Genomic DNA, 18,860 nt, shown 5'->3' with positions numbered 1-18,860 from the left:
TGATGTCACAGGGTTCCATAACAGGAACCATGCTGAAAAGTAAATTTATAAATGAAAATAAAGATAAGACAGTAAACTGATCTTCTTCAATATAAAATTATGTATGTCTTAGATTTTTAAATAAAAATAGACTGCGCATGTTAAGATTTGATTGAATATCTGATTAAATTCATAATTTAATACATTGCACTTAATGTTTTATTAAAAACATGACCATCAACTAAACTAATCAAAGTCATGATGATTATTGGCAATTGTAAATAGTTTATTAATAAATTATTTCTCATAATTTATGGGGATAAATATTGCCTCACCTGATGTCAGTCAATGTGTTGGATACAGGAGTGGATTGTATATTTTCACATACTTTGATTTTTCTGAAATTTCAAAAAAGGAATAAATTACAAAAATGGATGCTACCTGTTTATTGTTATTGCTATTATTGCTTGTATTTAAAAGTATATTTACTTTTTTTATTAATTAAGCCTGCTTTAACTGGAATAACAAGCGTTCCATTCATATGCTCACAGAGAGTATAAGCAGCAAGACCATTATCTGTTGTTCGAAAGACATGGAAAGATCGGGTTCCCCTTATTGGATCAGTAATCTTTTGGTGTCGAGTCTGTAGAAATGATTGGCATTTAGAAACAGCTAACTTATCAACATAGAATAATCTAAAATTAAAAACCATACTTATTCATTACTGTATTATTTTTACTAATTATTTTCATACTTTTTTATTCATTACTATTTTTTAATTATTTATATTTTATCATTTATTTTTTATTTCAATTTTATTATTATTTTATTTTTGCAAATATTCATCTTATGTTTGAAGTTGAACAGTAACAATGTTATTGATTCAAAATAAAATACAGTTAGTGAGTGTAAAGTACTTACTCTATTCCTTTAATCTTATCAATACAACAGTTCATAATTCTTCCAGCATTATTAGGAAGGTGTCCCTAGAGTGATAACTTAGACAACACTCGTTTCACAGTACCTTTAATACCATCGCATACATTTTTGCCGTGGCTTGTGACAAGAAATGTTCCAGGAGGTTTTTACACCAAAATTGTGTTTGTGGTTTGCAAGATTCATTAAGTTGAATTTAAAATCATAGAAATTTTTGTTGTACAACTTTACTAAGGTTGTTAATAAGCCTATTATTATAGGTAGAGATTACTCACCGATTTTTGTATTGTGCAGCTGAAATAATGAATGTGTTTCAATTCTGAAACTAGTGATTTGACTTTTGGTAAAGGTTCTTTAAATGGATGTAATGTCACTTTAGTGGCTGAGAAGTATGCAGCTTCTATGGAATTTTGAACAATAAATGTATCATTTTTAGGAAAGTCACCTGTTGTCAGAATTTTGTTTTGCGGTAGTGAATCCTTCAGATTTCTAAGGTATGCAGCTTGTCTTTGCCTAACAAATTCATGAAATGATAGTTTCCAAATATCAAGACTTAAATTTCCAATAAACACATGTACATCTTCTATGATTGTTGTTAATTCTCTGCGGTAATCATTAACCCATTGTTTGAAAGTGTAAGTGTCACTATTTGTAGCATATCTTTCCAGTTCCATCTTTACAGCGTTAACTCTGCCACAGTTCTCACATTTGTGGGGCATGCATTCTTCTGAATTAACACTGAATACTTGTTTAGCCATCATGATTTTTAGCTCAAAGGATTTATCAAGAGCACAAAGTTTAAATTTTGGGTTTTCATGATGCTGACATTCGCAAACACTGTGTGTAGAAGACCCTGTAAAAACACACCATTTAGGCCTTAAACTGGAAAATGTGGAGAGATCAGCCCTTATTTCTGGGTATTTTAATTTGAACGCAGCATAAAGTTCCTTTAAGTTGCGTAGAATTAAAATTTTTTGTTTATGTGATTTTCCTACACCAGTATTAACACTAATATAGTCTTTCTTGCGGGGAAGTAAACGAGAATTTTCTTCATTTTCATAAAACTCTTTTATTGCTTTACTAACATCAGGTGTCAACTTCTTTGGTTTGTTTTTTTCCAATATTTGATCTCCATGCATTTTTCATCTCTTAATTTTCTTGCCTCTCTTACCATATACTGTGTAGTGTTAAATTCTTGCATTGTAAAACTCAAGTGTTCTAATTAAAGGGGAAGGTCCAAACGATGTTAAACTTATATTGAGATCTTCAACATTATTTTTTTATAAATCCATCACCGATATAATCAGGATCATTTTCTATTTCAACACTAATTCCATAAATTTTTGCTTTATGTTTTCTTAAGCAGGAACAGCATATCTTTTGGCCAGGAATTAGCGAGTTGTGTATGCTGTGAAGAGCAAGAGTTATTGGGGTTAAATTTTAAATTACCTTTGTCTAAAGATTCAGAGGATTACAACAGCTACGAAAATTATTGCCATAATATCAAAAATATTCCATTTCATGATGAGTGCAAATTGTCTTCATATTTCGTACACTAATTCCTGTTCTCACGCTTAGCAAATATTTATGTTCATGTGTTATATCACAAAAGTAGAAAGGAGCGGGTTTCTGGGCCAAAATTTTTAACCATGAGCAAACCCTGTATAGTTATAAAATTTTCAACTAATATCAAAACCATACTTTCTGAGCAAAATAAATCTAAAAAACCGTAAAATCTGAAAAAATCCGGATTTTGTTCCAATTTTTTTCAAACATGAGCAAACCATGTATAATTATAAAATCTGAAAAGTCAGGATTTTGTTCCAAATTTTTCAACCAATATCGAAACCATACTTTCTGAGATTCGCTGTTTTTTGGAATTCGTTATTTTTGACGAATTTCTGATGAGTTTTTTCAACCTATATTAAACCATACCTTCTGCGCCAAAAAATTATAAACATCAATTTATAATTTTTATAAATTATGCGTAATAGTAAACTTGTCCTAACAATAAATAAAAACTTTCAGATTGACCAACTTGAGCATCCCCAGAGTTTAATGTAACTACCATTCTTCTACCACAAGAATTCTATAGAATGAAATGGCATTTGTTGAGCCAATTGAAGTATTTGATTGACACAATAGTCCTGATGATTTATTATTAAATGAGTTTATATTCAAACCATTCCATGAAGATAAATAAAAATCTTCTAAACCAGATGAAGTTAAAATGCGTCTACTATTGGACACCACAACTCTAATAATTATTCAATATTTCCTGGATATGCAACATCATATCCAGGAAGTAATAAATAATTACTAAAGTTAAATGGTTGTCCAAGGATTAATAGTTGAGTTACTATTTGTAGGAGGATCAGATCCATCATAAATACTTAATCTTGATTTCCACCAGTTTCCTGATCCTCCAATAATATGCATTCTAATATATTTTAAATAAATACCATTTCCTTTATCTCCAGTGTTTAATAATATATATTCTTTTCCATTAGTTGTGATTAAAAACCTTAATGTTTTTGAGTACAATTTAACAGATGAATTTGATGGTGGTATTATCGAGTTAGTATAGTCAATTGCTGATGTTCTTGAAATAAAAGGTTGAAGCCAGTATGTAATAGGATAACCTTTTTTATTGTATAATTGTATAACAAGACTTGAATTAATGGAAGATCAACTGTAAAATATCCTCCTAATGAGGTAGAATTATATGCATCACAACCTTGCAAAGAGTTAGCATAAAAAATGGACCACCAAGTGGAGAAAATAACGAATCAAAAGTTAAAGCTGTAGTGTCTTATCTATAACCATTTGTAATCGTAGAATAATTTCCAACGCAAAGTAAACCATCAGCAAATATTCTAATAAATACGTTACCAGGAACACTACTTCCACCAGTAGATGTTCCATAAATTGCTATCCATAGTTTTCTCAGAATTCCTGAACTACTTGAATGGCTGTAAATTAAAAATGCATTTGTTGTACTTAATTGTAAAACCTGTGACTTAAAACCTTCACACAGTAAACTTGTATTTTAAGTTATTCCTAACACATTAAATACATTATTTGATAAATCATCAACATAATTCTTTGTATCAGTATAAGATGAGCTTGTAGGTTTTGTTTTATTTATTAATTTGTTTGAGCTCATGTCAATATTACTAGTTGCATTATTTTGCACATCTCTTCTAATAAACAAATTATAAGCTTGAGTTGCTGTTAAACCATTTGAAACTACTTGACTTGTAGTTGAATTACTATTTGCTGTATGTCCGAATTTATCAACACCCATTTTTATATAGATTTTTTTTTTAAAAAAAATTACCACAGATTATAATAATATTTTGAAATTCATATCCTTCGTCAAGCTTTTTTAAAACATATAGGCATAAGTGACCACAAAATCAAGTGTTTCCAAATTGAACTTTTTACTATTATAATAAACAGGACTTTTTAAATAATTAACAACTTCAACTGGTGGAGGTTGTGCATAAGAGTAAAAGCATATATTTTTATTTCCGTTTCCTTTTTTGGTGTATTTTTAAGTAATTCATCTCTTACAAATACACCTGTAAAGTTTTTTGTTTTTAGTTTTTTTGCTGTTTTTATCATTTGAAAGTTTGTTAAATTATTCCTTCAACATTGATGAGTTTATGGCAATTGTTTCTAATCTAATTCATTTTTACTTATAAATTATTGTTTTTTCTTTTAGTTTGTAGTGCCCGTATGCTAATGTGTGTATACCATCTTCTAAATTAACTCTTTTATCGACGTCTGCGCTTAATGCTGCTTTATTGAACTCTTCTTTGTAAATTTCTTGTAAATGGGATCTTATTATATTCATCTTTTTCATCCAATTTACCTAATAAACAATCTTTGCAATTTTCATGTGTTATATGTTTTTCAACAACATTCTTCTTCACTCCCTCACAAATTTCTTCACGCTTACTTTCAACACTCTTACCATCTTTATTTATAAACTCACCAACTTTAATTTCTTTAGAAAAGTTGATGTACTTTTCTTCATTGTTTGGTATACAGTTCATTTTTCCTCCTGATAATTTCTTTATAAACAAGTGGCTATCATAACCAGATAAATTGTAAAACATAACTGGAAAGAATTTTGGAATTTTATAATTTAAATTATAATCTTTATGGGCAGCACTTCTATACTTGGTCACGTATTTTATCATTTTAAAGATCTTCTCGACAAATATGATATGAAATTGCAGCATCAAAATTATTATTGTTTTCATTAGTGTATATCATACTTTTTAGATATTTAATCATATCACAAATTTTCTTGATATCTTCTTCTAAGCTTTCAACAAACTTTTGCGCAACATCATCTGTTTCATTACTTGCAGTAAATGTGACTGGAGTGCTTTGATAAATGCTATAGTCAAAATATTTAATATAATAAAAGAATGAACTTGGAATATGTCTTTGATATTGCTTAGTATATGAATCACTAGGATTTGATGTACATGTGTTGATTGTCTTGATAAAGCTTTTAAAACCAGCATATACCACAAATAGTACTCTCATTGATCTATTTTGATTATTGAATTGCATTGCTGAATTTGGTTTTGGAAGTTCAATACGTACTGAATTATGTGTTTCACAATACAATTTATGCTTAGATAATCATTTTTCAGAATTAAACTCAAGTAAGCAATTTCTACAATAGTAAATAGTACATTTTTTCTTAGATGTTTGTAAAAATAGTTATCTGTTTAAAGTTTTTATTAAACAATAGTGATTAGTTTTACCATTTGAAATTAAGAATAAATCTATTAAATGTTGGTGGTTATTAGATTTTAGACACACGCAAAATATGAACGGATGAGTTTTCATATCCAAATACATTACCACTTAAATCTGTGTTGTTCTTCTCAAATTGTGTAAAATGGTTTAATGATACTGGAAATTTTATTTTTTTTCAATTTATTTTCTGATATTTTCTTAGATTGTATTATAAAATCCTTATCTACTCTTTCAGGATGATTTTATCTGTTTCATTCAATGCTCTTGTTACACACCACTTAAAGCACTCATTATCTTCGTTTTTTATATTATCGCCTTTTTAGTTGTTAAGTTTTTATCAAGTAGAATGAATGATTTAGCTTTAATAGGATTATAATCAATCACATTTGTATACATCTTTTTAATAAAAACAAACCTCCAATTTGATCCAAACTGTTGTAATGATGATAAATTTTCCGTAATTTTATTCTTTGATAATTATTAAAAATCATTTAAATCTGTTGACTCTAATACAACCTCATTCTTTGTTGAAAATGAAGTAGTTGCGGTTTCAGTTTCTTCTGTTTTATTATTACTCTCATTTTCTCAAGAAAGAACTATATAAACTTTTTTCTCCATTTCACAAGAAAGAACTATATAAACTTTTGTGTTTCTATTGCCATCTATTGTTCTAATTGCACTAATTTTAGCATAATTCATAAATGATAAAGCATCATAACTTTTTATACCTGTAGCTGTAAATTTTTTAGTTGCATTACAAATAGATGATTGTGATAATTTAAATTCTATTTGCATTCTAACTCCAAATTTATTGTACAGCTCAATAACTTTACATTTTAATGCATCAATTTTTTCATTGACTGTTCTTTTAATTGTATCAGGAACATATGATATAATCCAATCTGCAATAAAATTATATTTATTGTTCACAGTGGATTCTTTTTTTGTTGTTAATGTATTAGATGTAAAAGGTGTAGGAGTTAAAATTGAGGAAGTAATTATATTTGGGATCGGTTCATCTAATATATTTTGTAATGAATTTTGTTCAATCAATGTGGATTGTAATGGTGTATGTTCGATTGATGTAGATTGTAGTTTTCTTACAAGATCACTTTTTCGCATATTATAGTAATATTTTACTCTTCGCTCAATTGCGATTTGTTGTAATTCTCTTAGACTTTTGTTTCCTTTTTTTTTTTTGCATAGCAAGATTTTTTAAAAATTTCATATTTCTTGTTTTTAAAAAATATTTACATTTATGTAAATATATCATACAAAATTTTCTAATTAAGATTTTCGCTATTATTTTTCTTTTCATTAATTTTTCTGCATTTGATATTTCTATTTTAAAGTCATTATCCACCTTTCCATCTCGTAATTCTAAATATTTCCAACCATGCATAGTTAATTTAACTGATACTGGTTTATATCTAATTACTTTTAATCTTTCATACTTTGGATCTAGTATTTTTTTTTTTGTTTTACTTCGTTTGTATCACGATTTTTTTTAGGTCTTCCAACAATTTTTTTTAGGTCTTCCAACAATTTTTTTTACATTTTTTATATTATTATCAACCTCTTTTCCAGCCTCTTTTCTTTTTCTTCTTTTGCTTCAGACATAACAGATTATTTATTTATCAAACCGTTCTCCAACGCAATCATCATCAAAGTCATTAGATTGTCAGATGTTTTTGAAATATTGTTTTTTTTCCACAGATTTTTTAAATTTTTCTTTGTACACTTCATATTTTTATTATGCTGAGAAAAAAATTATTTAATTTCAAATAAGTTTATAAACAATGTTTATTTTATTTCCATCTGATTGAAATTACAACAATCTATCAAATATTACAACAGCAAATACCCCAGTATCTGCTGGAACAGCTGTATTAAATGTTGCTTTAATTTGTATATCTTCTACAGATTTTAATCTTTCTGATTGCTTACTAATATCAAATACTATAAGTGGGTATAGTCTGAAGGAGATATGTTGCTTTGTGTAACAAAGTCATTCATTCCATAAAGTTTTTCACTAAACACAGATGAATCTCTATAAGCTCTTGAGAATTGATTAATTGGAAATGATAAATTATAATCAACAGCAGAATATCTTTCCTGATTAAGCATAATGTACATACTTTTCAACTCACAATGATCAAATATTGAAGGATTTAATTCTTGACTTTCATCCTTGCTTGTTTAATATTCAACAATTATGTATCTAGGTTTTTTAGGAGTTGTCTTTACGCTTAGTCTCCAAAAGAATGTAGTAGATTGTGGAACAGTTATAGTATCACACTGCCTTGCACGAAAAGTGACTGGTATTGTTACTTTTGATTCAATATCCTAATAAAGTTTAACCAATTCCGCATCTGATGGAGTAACATGTGGTATTAACAATTATATTTTATCAAGATTAACTTTTCCTGCAGATGTAGCAGCCAGTCTAAAAATTGAATCTTTATCACTTTTTCTAACAAGAGTTTGTGTGTTTAAATCCATAAATAACTTTGTCGTAATCATCAAAGAAACCAAAAATGTGTTTTAAAGGTATACAGAACGAAAATGATCCTTTTGTAGTCGGTTTCTGAATTATGTATGCTTGTCTTAGTGCATACCCTGTATTATCAGCAAGTACTGCTATTGTTGCAGAATCTTTATACCACAATTGATTTAATCCTTGTACTTATTGAAAGTCATTGGGTATGTAAGCATTCCTATCATTGTAGTTGCTTGACCTGGATGATATACTGCTTCTACTTCTTGGTTTGATAATTGGTATGATATTTGACTAAATAAGTGCATAATACCATTATTTGTAAGTGACACTGCATCTGTTTTAGCATAAGATGTTCCATCAGTTTTAAGAAGTCTTCCTTCAAACAAGAGAAAAGCCTCAGATGGAAGCGTGAACAATACTTGCTGCTCAATGTTAGTTCTTATTTCTCCAGAACTATTTAAACTTGTACGAGCAACTGGCTCATGTTCATGGAATTCAAATCTTTCAATCCCTTCATCTACTGTTGGGATTTCTGTAAAACTTATTACCTCAAGTTGACATTTTATTTTTACATACAAAATATAAAAAAATTATTTTCAACTAATAATTACACAAATTACGCAAATCTAACTTCCAGCTGTACCAAGTACAGGAAGAGGTGCACCAATAAATCCACCTTCTATCTTTGAATTGTACATTAGTTGTGATTTACTTAATTGATTATTACACCTGTTCCTTTTTCATATGCTTTTGAAATTCTCTTCAATTGTGTATTTGTTACAGCTAATACATGACACCATTAAGATCTGAATTAGATAGTTTAACACTATCTATGAATCAGATAATATAGTGAATATATTAAGTATTAATAGTTAACGAGTAAAAAAAGCAATATCCAAAACTGATTTTAATGTGTTGTTATTTGCTCCAATCTAATAGATTTCATATACGAGAAAAAAAAAATTTTTCCTCGTAAATTTAACTGTTTTCCATTTTGATCTACAAATTTCGTTTCCATTTTTGAAATTATCTTAGTGTTATTGGTAAATAAATTCAGTTCAATGGCTCTTGAACAATTTTATAACCTGGTCCTACTTTAGGGAAGGATGAATATAAAACGTTTTCTGTACCGCCATTTATATACGATGATTCTATTTTATAATTTTTTACTCGTTAACAACTATAAATACGTAATATGTTCACTACATTATCTGACTCATGGTATTCTGTTGAATATTCTTGACTATTAAAACCTAGAATAGAACTTATGGAATTTGGTCTACTAAAATCTACTTAATAACCAAGAGTAATGTCCAAAACTGATTTTAATGTGTTGTCATTTACTCCAATCGTGATACCACTTGCAGCTAAATTGCTATTATTGATGTTTTCAGACATAGCTTTTTGAATATATTTATATCTGTAATTTCATAACATCCTTCAGGAATGTATATATTATGCCAAGTTAATCCATTCTCAGAGCTATATCTAAAATTGTTGTATGAAGAATCAACATTAGGGAAACTATAGTATGATTCAAAACTAACCAAAGCCATTTCATCATCTTTATTTTTACTTTGTTGAATAATAGGTGCAAACTTAGTTATTATGCTATTACTAGGGTCATTCAACAATATGTAAAAAGACGTCATTTTTTATACATGTATTTTTTTTTAAATTCACAAGTTGGTATATAAAATTTATCTTAACCGCTCCTGTATTTTCCGTAATCTCTTTTAAATGATAGATTTGTAATAACAAATCCATGAGGCTCTTTCCAAACATCCTTACAAAATCTTGTGAACTCTTCTTTTTTTCATATCACTTGAAACATGATCTTTATAAATATGGTTTAAATTCTTCGAATCTTGTGGAAATAAGCAAATAAAGTTTGCAATTTCTCGTATTGTCTGCCTAGGTAGTATAAGATAATTTTGTGCTAGATAGAAGCAATCTACATTACTATGTCTTCCTCTTATATAATACTTTTTACACTTATTTTGTTTTGTTAATTGTAAATCATTAAATATCATTAACTTATTCTTGTTTACATCAAGATCTTCAGGATCTGGTACATCATCAGCTGCTTCAATAACACTCCATATCTGTTTTCTCATTCAATTTTTTTAAAATGTCTTCAAATCTAAAGTCAGGGTTTGTATTTAACTTTTTTATTTTGTCTTGAAACTTAAATAGTTCAAGAATAACATCTTTTTGTAATTTTTTCTCTAAAGATCTTTTGAATATTTTATATTTTGGTTAAAAAAGAGATTTTACGAAAACTTGTAAATTATTGTAATCTCGCCATCCAGGTCTTAATACTAGTTTCAATAGCAAAGTAGTTTTCCCTCAACCAGACTTTCCAACAATTATCCCTCGTAAACTTCTCGGTAATAACTTGTTATTGTTTCTTTTACTCTTATTTACATTCTATGACAAATCTATAATACCCATTTTTATTTACTTTATATAAAAATGAACTGTGTTAGATGCAAAAGAAAAACAGATACACTAAACTTAAAAATTGTTGTAAGTATTTGGTCTAGGAATTAATTCGTGTGGTTTTTAATTGAAAATTGAAGGTTTATTTCAAAAACTAAATGGATGAATCCATTAATGAAAATAGAGTCCATCGCTAGTCACTACTTTTGCCCATCTTTCCGGCAATTTACGAATTCCGTGTCGAAAAAATGCTTCATCCTTAGAAGTGATCCAATCAGAGACTCATTTTTCGATATTTTCTGAAGAAGTGAAGCGCTGTCCAATCAAATCGTTATTCATGCAATCGAACAAGTAGTAGTCAAAAGGAGCAATGTCCGGAGAATGCGGCGGGTGGGGTAACACTTCCTATCCGACATTTTCCAAATAGTTTTTGACAGGATTTGCGACATGTGGTCGAGCGTTATCATGCTGAAAAATGAGTTTATCATGTCTGTTACCCCAATTTGGTCGTTTTATGACCAGAGCTTGCTTCAAATGCATTAATTGTTGTCGATAACGTTCTCCATTAATAGTTTCACCAGGTGTCAGAAGCTCATGGTACACCACACCTTTCATATCCCACCATATACACAGCATAACCTTTGCACAGTGAATATTCCGTTTGGGTTGTGATGGACCTGGTTCACCTGGCTTTACCCAGGCCTTTTTTCGTTTAGGATTCTCGTAATAAACCCATTTCTCATCACCAGTAACGATTCGATGCAAAAATCCCTTTCTTTTCTGTCTTTCGAGCAGCAATTCACAAATGGTCTTTCTTCTTTCCACGTCTCTGTCTTTCAATTCATGTGGAACCCAATGAGACATTTTTTGAATCATACCCATGGCTTTGAGGCGTCTGGAAACTGTTGATTGTTCAACTCCTAACGATTTTGCAAGGTCCTCTTGCGTTTGACAAGAATCCTGATCGAGCAATGCTGCCAATTCTGCATCTTCAAATTTTTTCGGCTGTCCTGGTCGCTCTTGGTCTTCCAAACAAAAATCACCACTTTTAAACCGTGCAAACCACTTCTGACACGTTCGCTCAGCTAGAGCATGGTCACCATAAACTTCAACCAAAATACGATGACTTCCGGTAGCACTTTTCTTCATGTTAAAGTAATGAAGAAGAATCCCTCGCAAAAACACTTTATCAGGAACAAAAATCGACATTATCAGTTAAATTAAAAATAGTGTTGTTTACGCTTAAATCAAATGATTTATAATGAAAATGATGCGCAATAACAGTGATCTTCGCACGCATGCGTCGCTAAACGAAACGCTAAGACAATAATCTAGTTTCGTAATCCCTTGTCAAACCGCACGATTTAATTCCTAGACCAAATAAAAGTAATAGAAATATGCAACGTGGAGCTTGTGTTATTTGTGGAACAACAAAAAATAGATTTGTATTATCAAAAACAGGAGGTGACTCAGTTAATTCTATCAACTCAGCAACAAATAAAATAAAACTTCCATGGTCAATGCCCCCAGGTGAAATGCATTTACCTGGTATGAGCTTTGCAGGTCCTGGTAATAATTTAGATGAACGATTAAATTCTACTGATGCATATAAAGAATGGAGTAAACCTGTAGATAGAGTTGATAATGCAGCTTACCATGATGATCTTGCTTATAAATACTTTACAGGTAAAGCAGGAAATGAAGCTGATAAAATTATGCTTGAAGAAATGAATTCTATAAAAAAAATCTAACTATACGTGAAAGAACTGAAGGAGGAATAATAAAACTTATTATATCAACCAAAGCAAAGTTTGAATTAGGTGTTCAAAATAACTACCAACGATCTGTAAAAAAGACAAGAATGAAGAATTAAAATGGACTCATAAACTTGCAAACGAACTTCATAAGCATGTTGTAAAACATTTTAGAAAAATAAAAGTTATTGTAAATGAAATAAATGAATTATGGGCTGTTGATTTAGTTGACATGTAATCTTTTTCAAAATTCAATAACTGTTAAAAATACTTATTAATGGTTATAGATGTATTTTCAAAGTATGGATGGATAGAACAATGAAAGAAAAAAATGTTTAAGTACTTTTCAGCTAATTCTACAAAAAAATAAATTGACATTTTAGATGAAATGGCAAATAAATACAACAACGCAAGACACTCTTCAATTAAAATGACTCCAGTTAAAGCTAGCAATAAAAATAATAAGAATATTGTTTGATTAAATCTAAATGGAAAGGTACGATCAGTGACAGTTAAACCAAAATTTTCAATTAGTGATAGAGTTAGGATAACTAAAAAGAAGGCAAATTTTGAAAAAGGATACACACCAAGATGGACTGAGGAGGTTTTTACTGTGTCACAGATTCAGTATACAGACCCATCAACGTATAAAATAACTGACAATGGTGAAGAAATACAAGATACTTTTTATGAACAGGAGCTTCAAAAAACTAATCAAAAAAAAATATTTGGTCTCATCTAACCAGTCACATCAACTTCCTTTTAGTTATTCAAGATAACAGTAATAGAATCAGGTTTTAAGCTTAATTTTATATTGCTAGATATTCCTAATATTTTAAGAAATAACGCTGATGATAATATAGAAATTGAGATCATTTACTTTACTACTTTAATACATGTATAACTAATAAAATAAATAATACAAAATATCAACTAGTTTTGTAGCTACATAAAGCATATTGGTTTCATGTCCAGGGAACTACTCCAACTACTATATTGCTGTAGTATAAATATTATAGAATTTTCTATTTTTATGCTTAACAACAGAAATATATACAGTTAAGAATAAATATGCATGAAATGAATGTAAATACAATAAAGAAAAAAATAATTGGTCACAGTTTTAAAGAATTTAGCAAAGCCAATTTAAAGCAAACCGCAAGAAAAACTAAGTATTTAATTGTAACATAACATGATTTACCAACTATATACAAATTAATTTTTATTTGATAAAAAAAAAGGGTTATTATCTGCCTTTTATGACGATGAAATGATATATGAAATATGAAAATCGAAAACATGAAATATCTGGCCGCATTTTGCAAGATAATTGTAAATTTGAATAACTTTTTAAAAGGTTTTGCATTATCAAATGAATTATAAAAAATACCTTTAGAAAATACACCAAAAATAATGCATAGTCAAATATATTTTATGGAGTTTATAGATTAGTCGAGGAAAAAAATGGCGGTATATCGGAAAAAATACTCAAAAAATACACAAAAATTAAGCCTAATGAATGAAGGACCAAGGAGTTGAATGAAACCAGACCTTGACAAAAAATTTTAATTAAGCTTTTTTATATTTCGCTATACTTTTTTAGTCATTTTAAAGTTATCCTTACAGGTCTTATTTATTATTGACGGAACTTTGTTTACATAAAAAAAGTTCCCGAATTTATGTTTATCTTGGAAAAATTATCAAAATCTGTTCGTGCCGACAACTAATTTCCTTTACCTTGGTGTAATTTGTTTAATAATTTGTCAACACGTGAAGTAGTTACTTTATCCTGAACAGTCTTGCTAAACAAATGCTTTAAAAGTTTAAATTGATACGACGTGATCGGAGTTTTCTGTTTTAACTGTGGGCAGTCATTTTAATAGATTTTTTGTTGACGGGTGAAAACTTAGAGTTTGTCGGAAGCTCGCATGGCTCGATAATTTCTGTGGCCTCTTTGATGTAAAACAATAGGTTGCACGTCCATCTCTTATAGGTCCATGTTCTAACTTATCCTACTTCAGGAAACGGGCTCTGCACCCACCACAATAAATCAGTGGAGTGACAAATGGATGGGCGCGTCCATTTGGAACTCGAGTAAAAACAGCTCGTGCTGCGGGGTGGCTATCCTCAGCAAGCCAAACATTGAGTTAATCGAATTTAGCAGGGATAGTCAAGGTAGGATGTTAAGTGCCATGATCTGCTATAAAAAAAGACGAACTGCAAATCATTAACATTTACGCGCCGAACGTGCCAAGCAAACGATAAGACTTTTTCGACAGACTAAACGACTTTTCTCAAGACACAGGTCTCCCCATCTTTTTAGCCGGAGACTTTAACATGGTGGAATGCGTTGCGCTCAACACTGAAGGCTCCAATAACGCCAAATACCATACGAACGGCATTGCACAACTGGACAACTTCAAAAAGTGTTTTCACCTAGCAGACGTGTGGCGCGCGAAACACAAAGACAAACGCGCATTTACGTGGAAAAAAAGCAACAACGTGAAATGCCGACTGAACAGAATCTACTGCCCGCACAAATACGCTGCGAAAGCGACGCGCACAGACATTTTGACAAACACTTTCTCGGATCATTGTATTGACGGCAGAACTTTGCGAAGACAGCCAGAATTACGTACTCCCCACATCGACAAAGCTTTAAGCGCCGACGAAAAAAACACTCAACGCGCGTCTGATAAAAGAGGAACTGAAAGCGGCGCTGTTTATGTTTAAAAGCGGAAAGTCCCCAGGCTAAGACGGTCTTCCGTCAGAATTCTATAAAACCTTCTGGCAGGACTTGGAAGACGACTTCGAAGACGACTTCGAAGAACTCGCCATCTACATCCTCTTCACGGAAAAACAGACCGCACAATCTATGCGAAAATCAATCATCACGCTCATTCCAAAACAAGGCGACCTGACAGACCAAAAAACTGGCGTCCCATTTCCCTCCTCAGCGCAGACTACATGATCATTACAAAAGTCCTCGTTCTAAGACTTTCAAAAGTGATGGGAAAAATAATAGAGCTAAACCAAACGTGCGGCATCCCGGGAAGGAACATCTTTTCAAACCTACACCTTGTCCGGGATTTAATAGAATACGCTGAGCTCAAACAAACTCCGTGCTTCATCTTGTCCATCGACCAAGAAAAGGCTTTCGACAAGGTCAATCGCGCTTTTCTTATCAAAATCAATTCAAAATTATCAAGATCTTATCAAAATTTCTTATATAAATATTTTCCAAAGAGCTAGCGGTTCTATTAACAACGCGTCGAAAACGAGAGGTTTAGCTCTAGACGGATTCTAGACGATGATTCGTCTGACTTTTTTTACCCGTGAACTTTGGAAAGTCATACGAGAAAAATTTGGCTTTTTGCGCTAATGCAATTTATCATCTACCGGAACAAATATGTTCCTGCAGCTTTTCTTTGATCCTAATGAATTATCGTAAAGTTTCGGGGGGTTTATTAACGGTTGTGCCAAAATTTAGTTAATTAAATTATCAGTGCTATTCAGAAGCAATATGACAAACAAAAAGGATAATTTAGAGTATGCTTTTAAAATAGTTTGTGATTTATTTTTTATTAAATCTTTGATGGATTACCAAAAAGAAGCTTTAATAGCTCTCAGCAATTGCATAGGCTGTTTTGTTTGCCAACCAACAGGTCCTGAAAAAAATTAATTTGAAAGTACAAAATACGGGTTTACAAAATATATTCGAAGTATATTTATATTTGGCAAAATGGCTGATAATTGGTTGAAAATAGTTGATTTTTAATAATTGATTTTTAAAAAGTTTATTACCCACGTCCTTAAATCTGCGAACCGTAATTATATTTCGCCTATATTCATTTTTTTAAAATAACCAAAGTTTTCTCGTCTGACTTCCCAAAGTTCACGGGAAAATAGGTCAGACGAATTATCGTCTAGGCGGATTCGAACCATACACTGACGCTGGACTAAAAGACAACCTGGACAAACAAGAATGGCATGAAAATACTGGGAGTCACGTTTTACACCAGACTCAACCAAAGTACAAACTTTAACTTGTTAACGGCCCTGAGCAAAATTAACAAAACGCTGCACTTTTTGAGACTCCGTCTGGTATCGCTAAGAGGAAAAACGTTCCATTATAACACCTTGGGCCTGTCGAAGATATGGCATTTGGCAAACACGCTCCCCCTGCCCGAATGGGTTGTGGGTCGCCTACAGGCCACCATCTTGACGACCTTTGGCAAAAACAAAATTTCAACCCAATAAAGAGAAGCACTCTTTTTCTCCCTACCAGAAGCGGAGGTCTCGGCATACTCTCACCAAGGACGTATTAATAGATGGACGTTCAACGCATTGTTATAGATCAAAGGTGCCGCCAATTAGCCAAAAACTATGCGTGTTACCGTCAATTTTCTAAATTCATGATACAGATATTCCGACTGCTACTCGTCAAATTTCCGTCAAAAAACCTCCATCAGTATACCCATTATAATTATTCATTTACTGAAACTTATGGTTATAAAAGACAAAAAAATTAATCAAGAATAGTTCACAAATCTGAAAAAGGTTGATTTGAGCTATGAACTTTGCTTAATAAAAACTTAACAGTGTTTAAACTTTGACGTCTAAAATTAGGCTTTTGCAAAAAGGTTATGTATGGTTTACTAGAATGGATAGAGTAAAATGAAACAAATTTTCCTTGTTAAATTGAAATTGCTATGATATAGTTTAAAGGTCGTAAAAGATATTTTTAGTGTTCTTTTCACCCCACTCTCAGATTATGCTTCCCACTTTAAGGTTCAAATCAGAGAGTATTTCTTATTTTTGTCGGAAATGTCGAACTTATTTGCCTCGCTTTTTTTTTCTCTTGAATTTGTGATTTTTTTTTTTCGTCCTAGTTATAAATTTTCTTATTTTCGATACCTAAGTCTAAATGTATTATAACTAAAAGCATCTTAAACCTTTCATGCGCTGGGTTGTTTTATAACAACAAAATAAACTAAGCTTCCCCAATGCAAATAGTGCATTCTAACCGATTGAAAACAATATTATTTTATAAAGGAGAATAGTACCACTGTCATTTTGTAGATAATATTTTATGGGTTATGTTAGTTATGGGAAAATAATAGGAGCATGAAAGGGTTAAAGTTCATAAAAAACTATTGATTTCAGAAGTTGGAAAGAAATATTAAGTATGTATTTTTAATGAGCATTTTTGATAAAACATTTTTAAACAGTCAGTCATGTAAAGCTACTTTAACTTAATGATCTTATTATTTTTATTATTATTGTTGTTACTAATAGTAACAACATATGATAATAAAGATGGTTAGACCATACTTTTCGTTGCATATTCTTGAGCCTTCTACAAGTGATGTACAGCCTTATTTTTAACCTTTTCTAGATATATCAAAAGAAGTAATCTTATATTCCTATCTATTATCTCGTTACTGGATAAGTAATGAGTCTTCATAAGGAATATTTAAAACATTTATGTAGAAAGTGTGGCTGCATTATTATGCAGGATATTCACTATCAAATAAAACATTTTATTAAACAGAATAGTCAATATCAAATAAAACCTGTTGTAATCTTTAAACAAGCAACTCTTAGTTTTTACAAGCTGGATATGACCTCAGACTATCAAAAAGTTCATCCTGAATATTTATGCAAATCATTTTATATGGTCTTATGCAGGTTAGACTTAAAATCAAAAAAAGGCATTGAAGTTAAGAGGAATGATAAATTCTTCACTTTTTCTGAACACACAGAAATCTGTTATATATATAACACACTCACAAGAGTTGGAAGAAATAAAAAAGTACATGCGATAAGTATTCATCAACAGTTAAAAGCATTTGCATCAAAACATGGTTTTGACTGTTACAATGAAAATGACAAAAATTATTTTGTAATAGTTAAAATCAATAGTTATCGCCAATCAAATGGCATGTGGAGACTAATTGTTTTAAATCATAAAGTGCCATTGTTTATTAATACTAACAAATCTCTTCCAGATCAACTAAATCTTCAATCTGTTAATATTATATTCTCCAACATTTCATGCATAAACATCTGTAAAGGTAATAATGATTTCCACTATCTTTTTTTCTAATCAGAAGTAAATTTTCTGATTTTAAAAACTTCCGAAGCACATCAAATGAGGATATTGGAATATTTGAAATGAAAGAAGGCAATACAGTTGAAAACTTTAAAACTATTAGACATAAAGATTGTTCATTAATATGGTCAGAAATCGGCGCTACTGCAGTTTCTCCCCCCCCCTTTTTTTATTTTTGATTATGATAGAGAATTTTATGCTGATTCAGAAAAATATAAAAACATGGACCTGAAAATCAACGGAAAGTGCTCTATTTCGAAGTCAAAGTTGAAAAAAATCCCACTAAAAACCCTAATATTCGCCATTTTGAGAATATTAAGTTAATGATTTTTTAGCTGACAAAGCAATAAAT

General features: G+C 30.5%; 1 protein-coding gene and 1 pseudogene across 1 annotated transcript; both read right to left on the bottom strand.

Annotated features, from left to right (window-relative positions):
- Positions 1 to 468: 468 nt before the first annotated feature.
- Positions 469 to 2,985, bottom strand: LOC149883821 (uncharacterized). The gene is made up of 2 exons (XM_090098978.1): positions 901 to 2,985; positions 469 to 674 (listed from the first exon to the last, which is right to left on the bottom strand). Exon 1 carries the CDS (start codon positions 2,052 to 2,054, stop codon positions 1,170 to 1,172), a length of 885 nt encoding a protein of 294 aa, XP_089955104.1. The 5' UTR covers positions 2,055 to 2,985; the 3' UTR covers positions 469 to 674; positions 901 to 1,169.
- Positions 2,986 to 7,477: 4,492 nt separating this feature from the next.
- LOC149883820 (uncharacterized) lies at positions 7,478 to 8,502 on the bottom strand (annotated as a pseudogene).
- Between the last annotated feature and the right edge of the window lie 10,358 nt (positions 8,503 to 18,860).

The sequence above is a fragment of the Hydra viridissima genome, unplaced genomic scaffold, assembly GCF_058129835.1.
Source record: "Hydra viridissima isolate aposymbiotic clone 2 unplaced genomic scaffold, HvirCarnegie_v1 scaffold_9, whole genome shotgun sequence".
Lineage (NCBI taxonomy): Eukaryota > Metazoa > Cnidaria > Hydrozoa > Anthoathecata > Hydridae > Hydra > Hydra viridissima.
The sequence above is the reverse complement of the archived record's forward strand: the minus strand, read 5'-3'. Positions and strand labels throughout refer to the sequence as shown.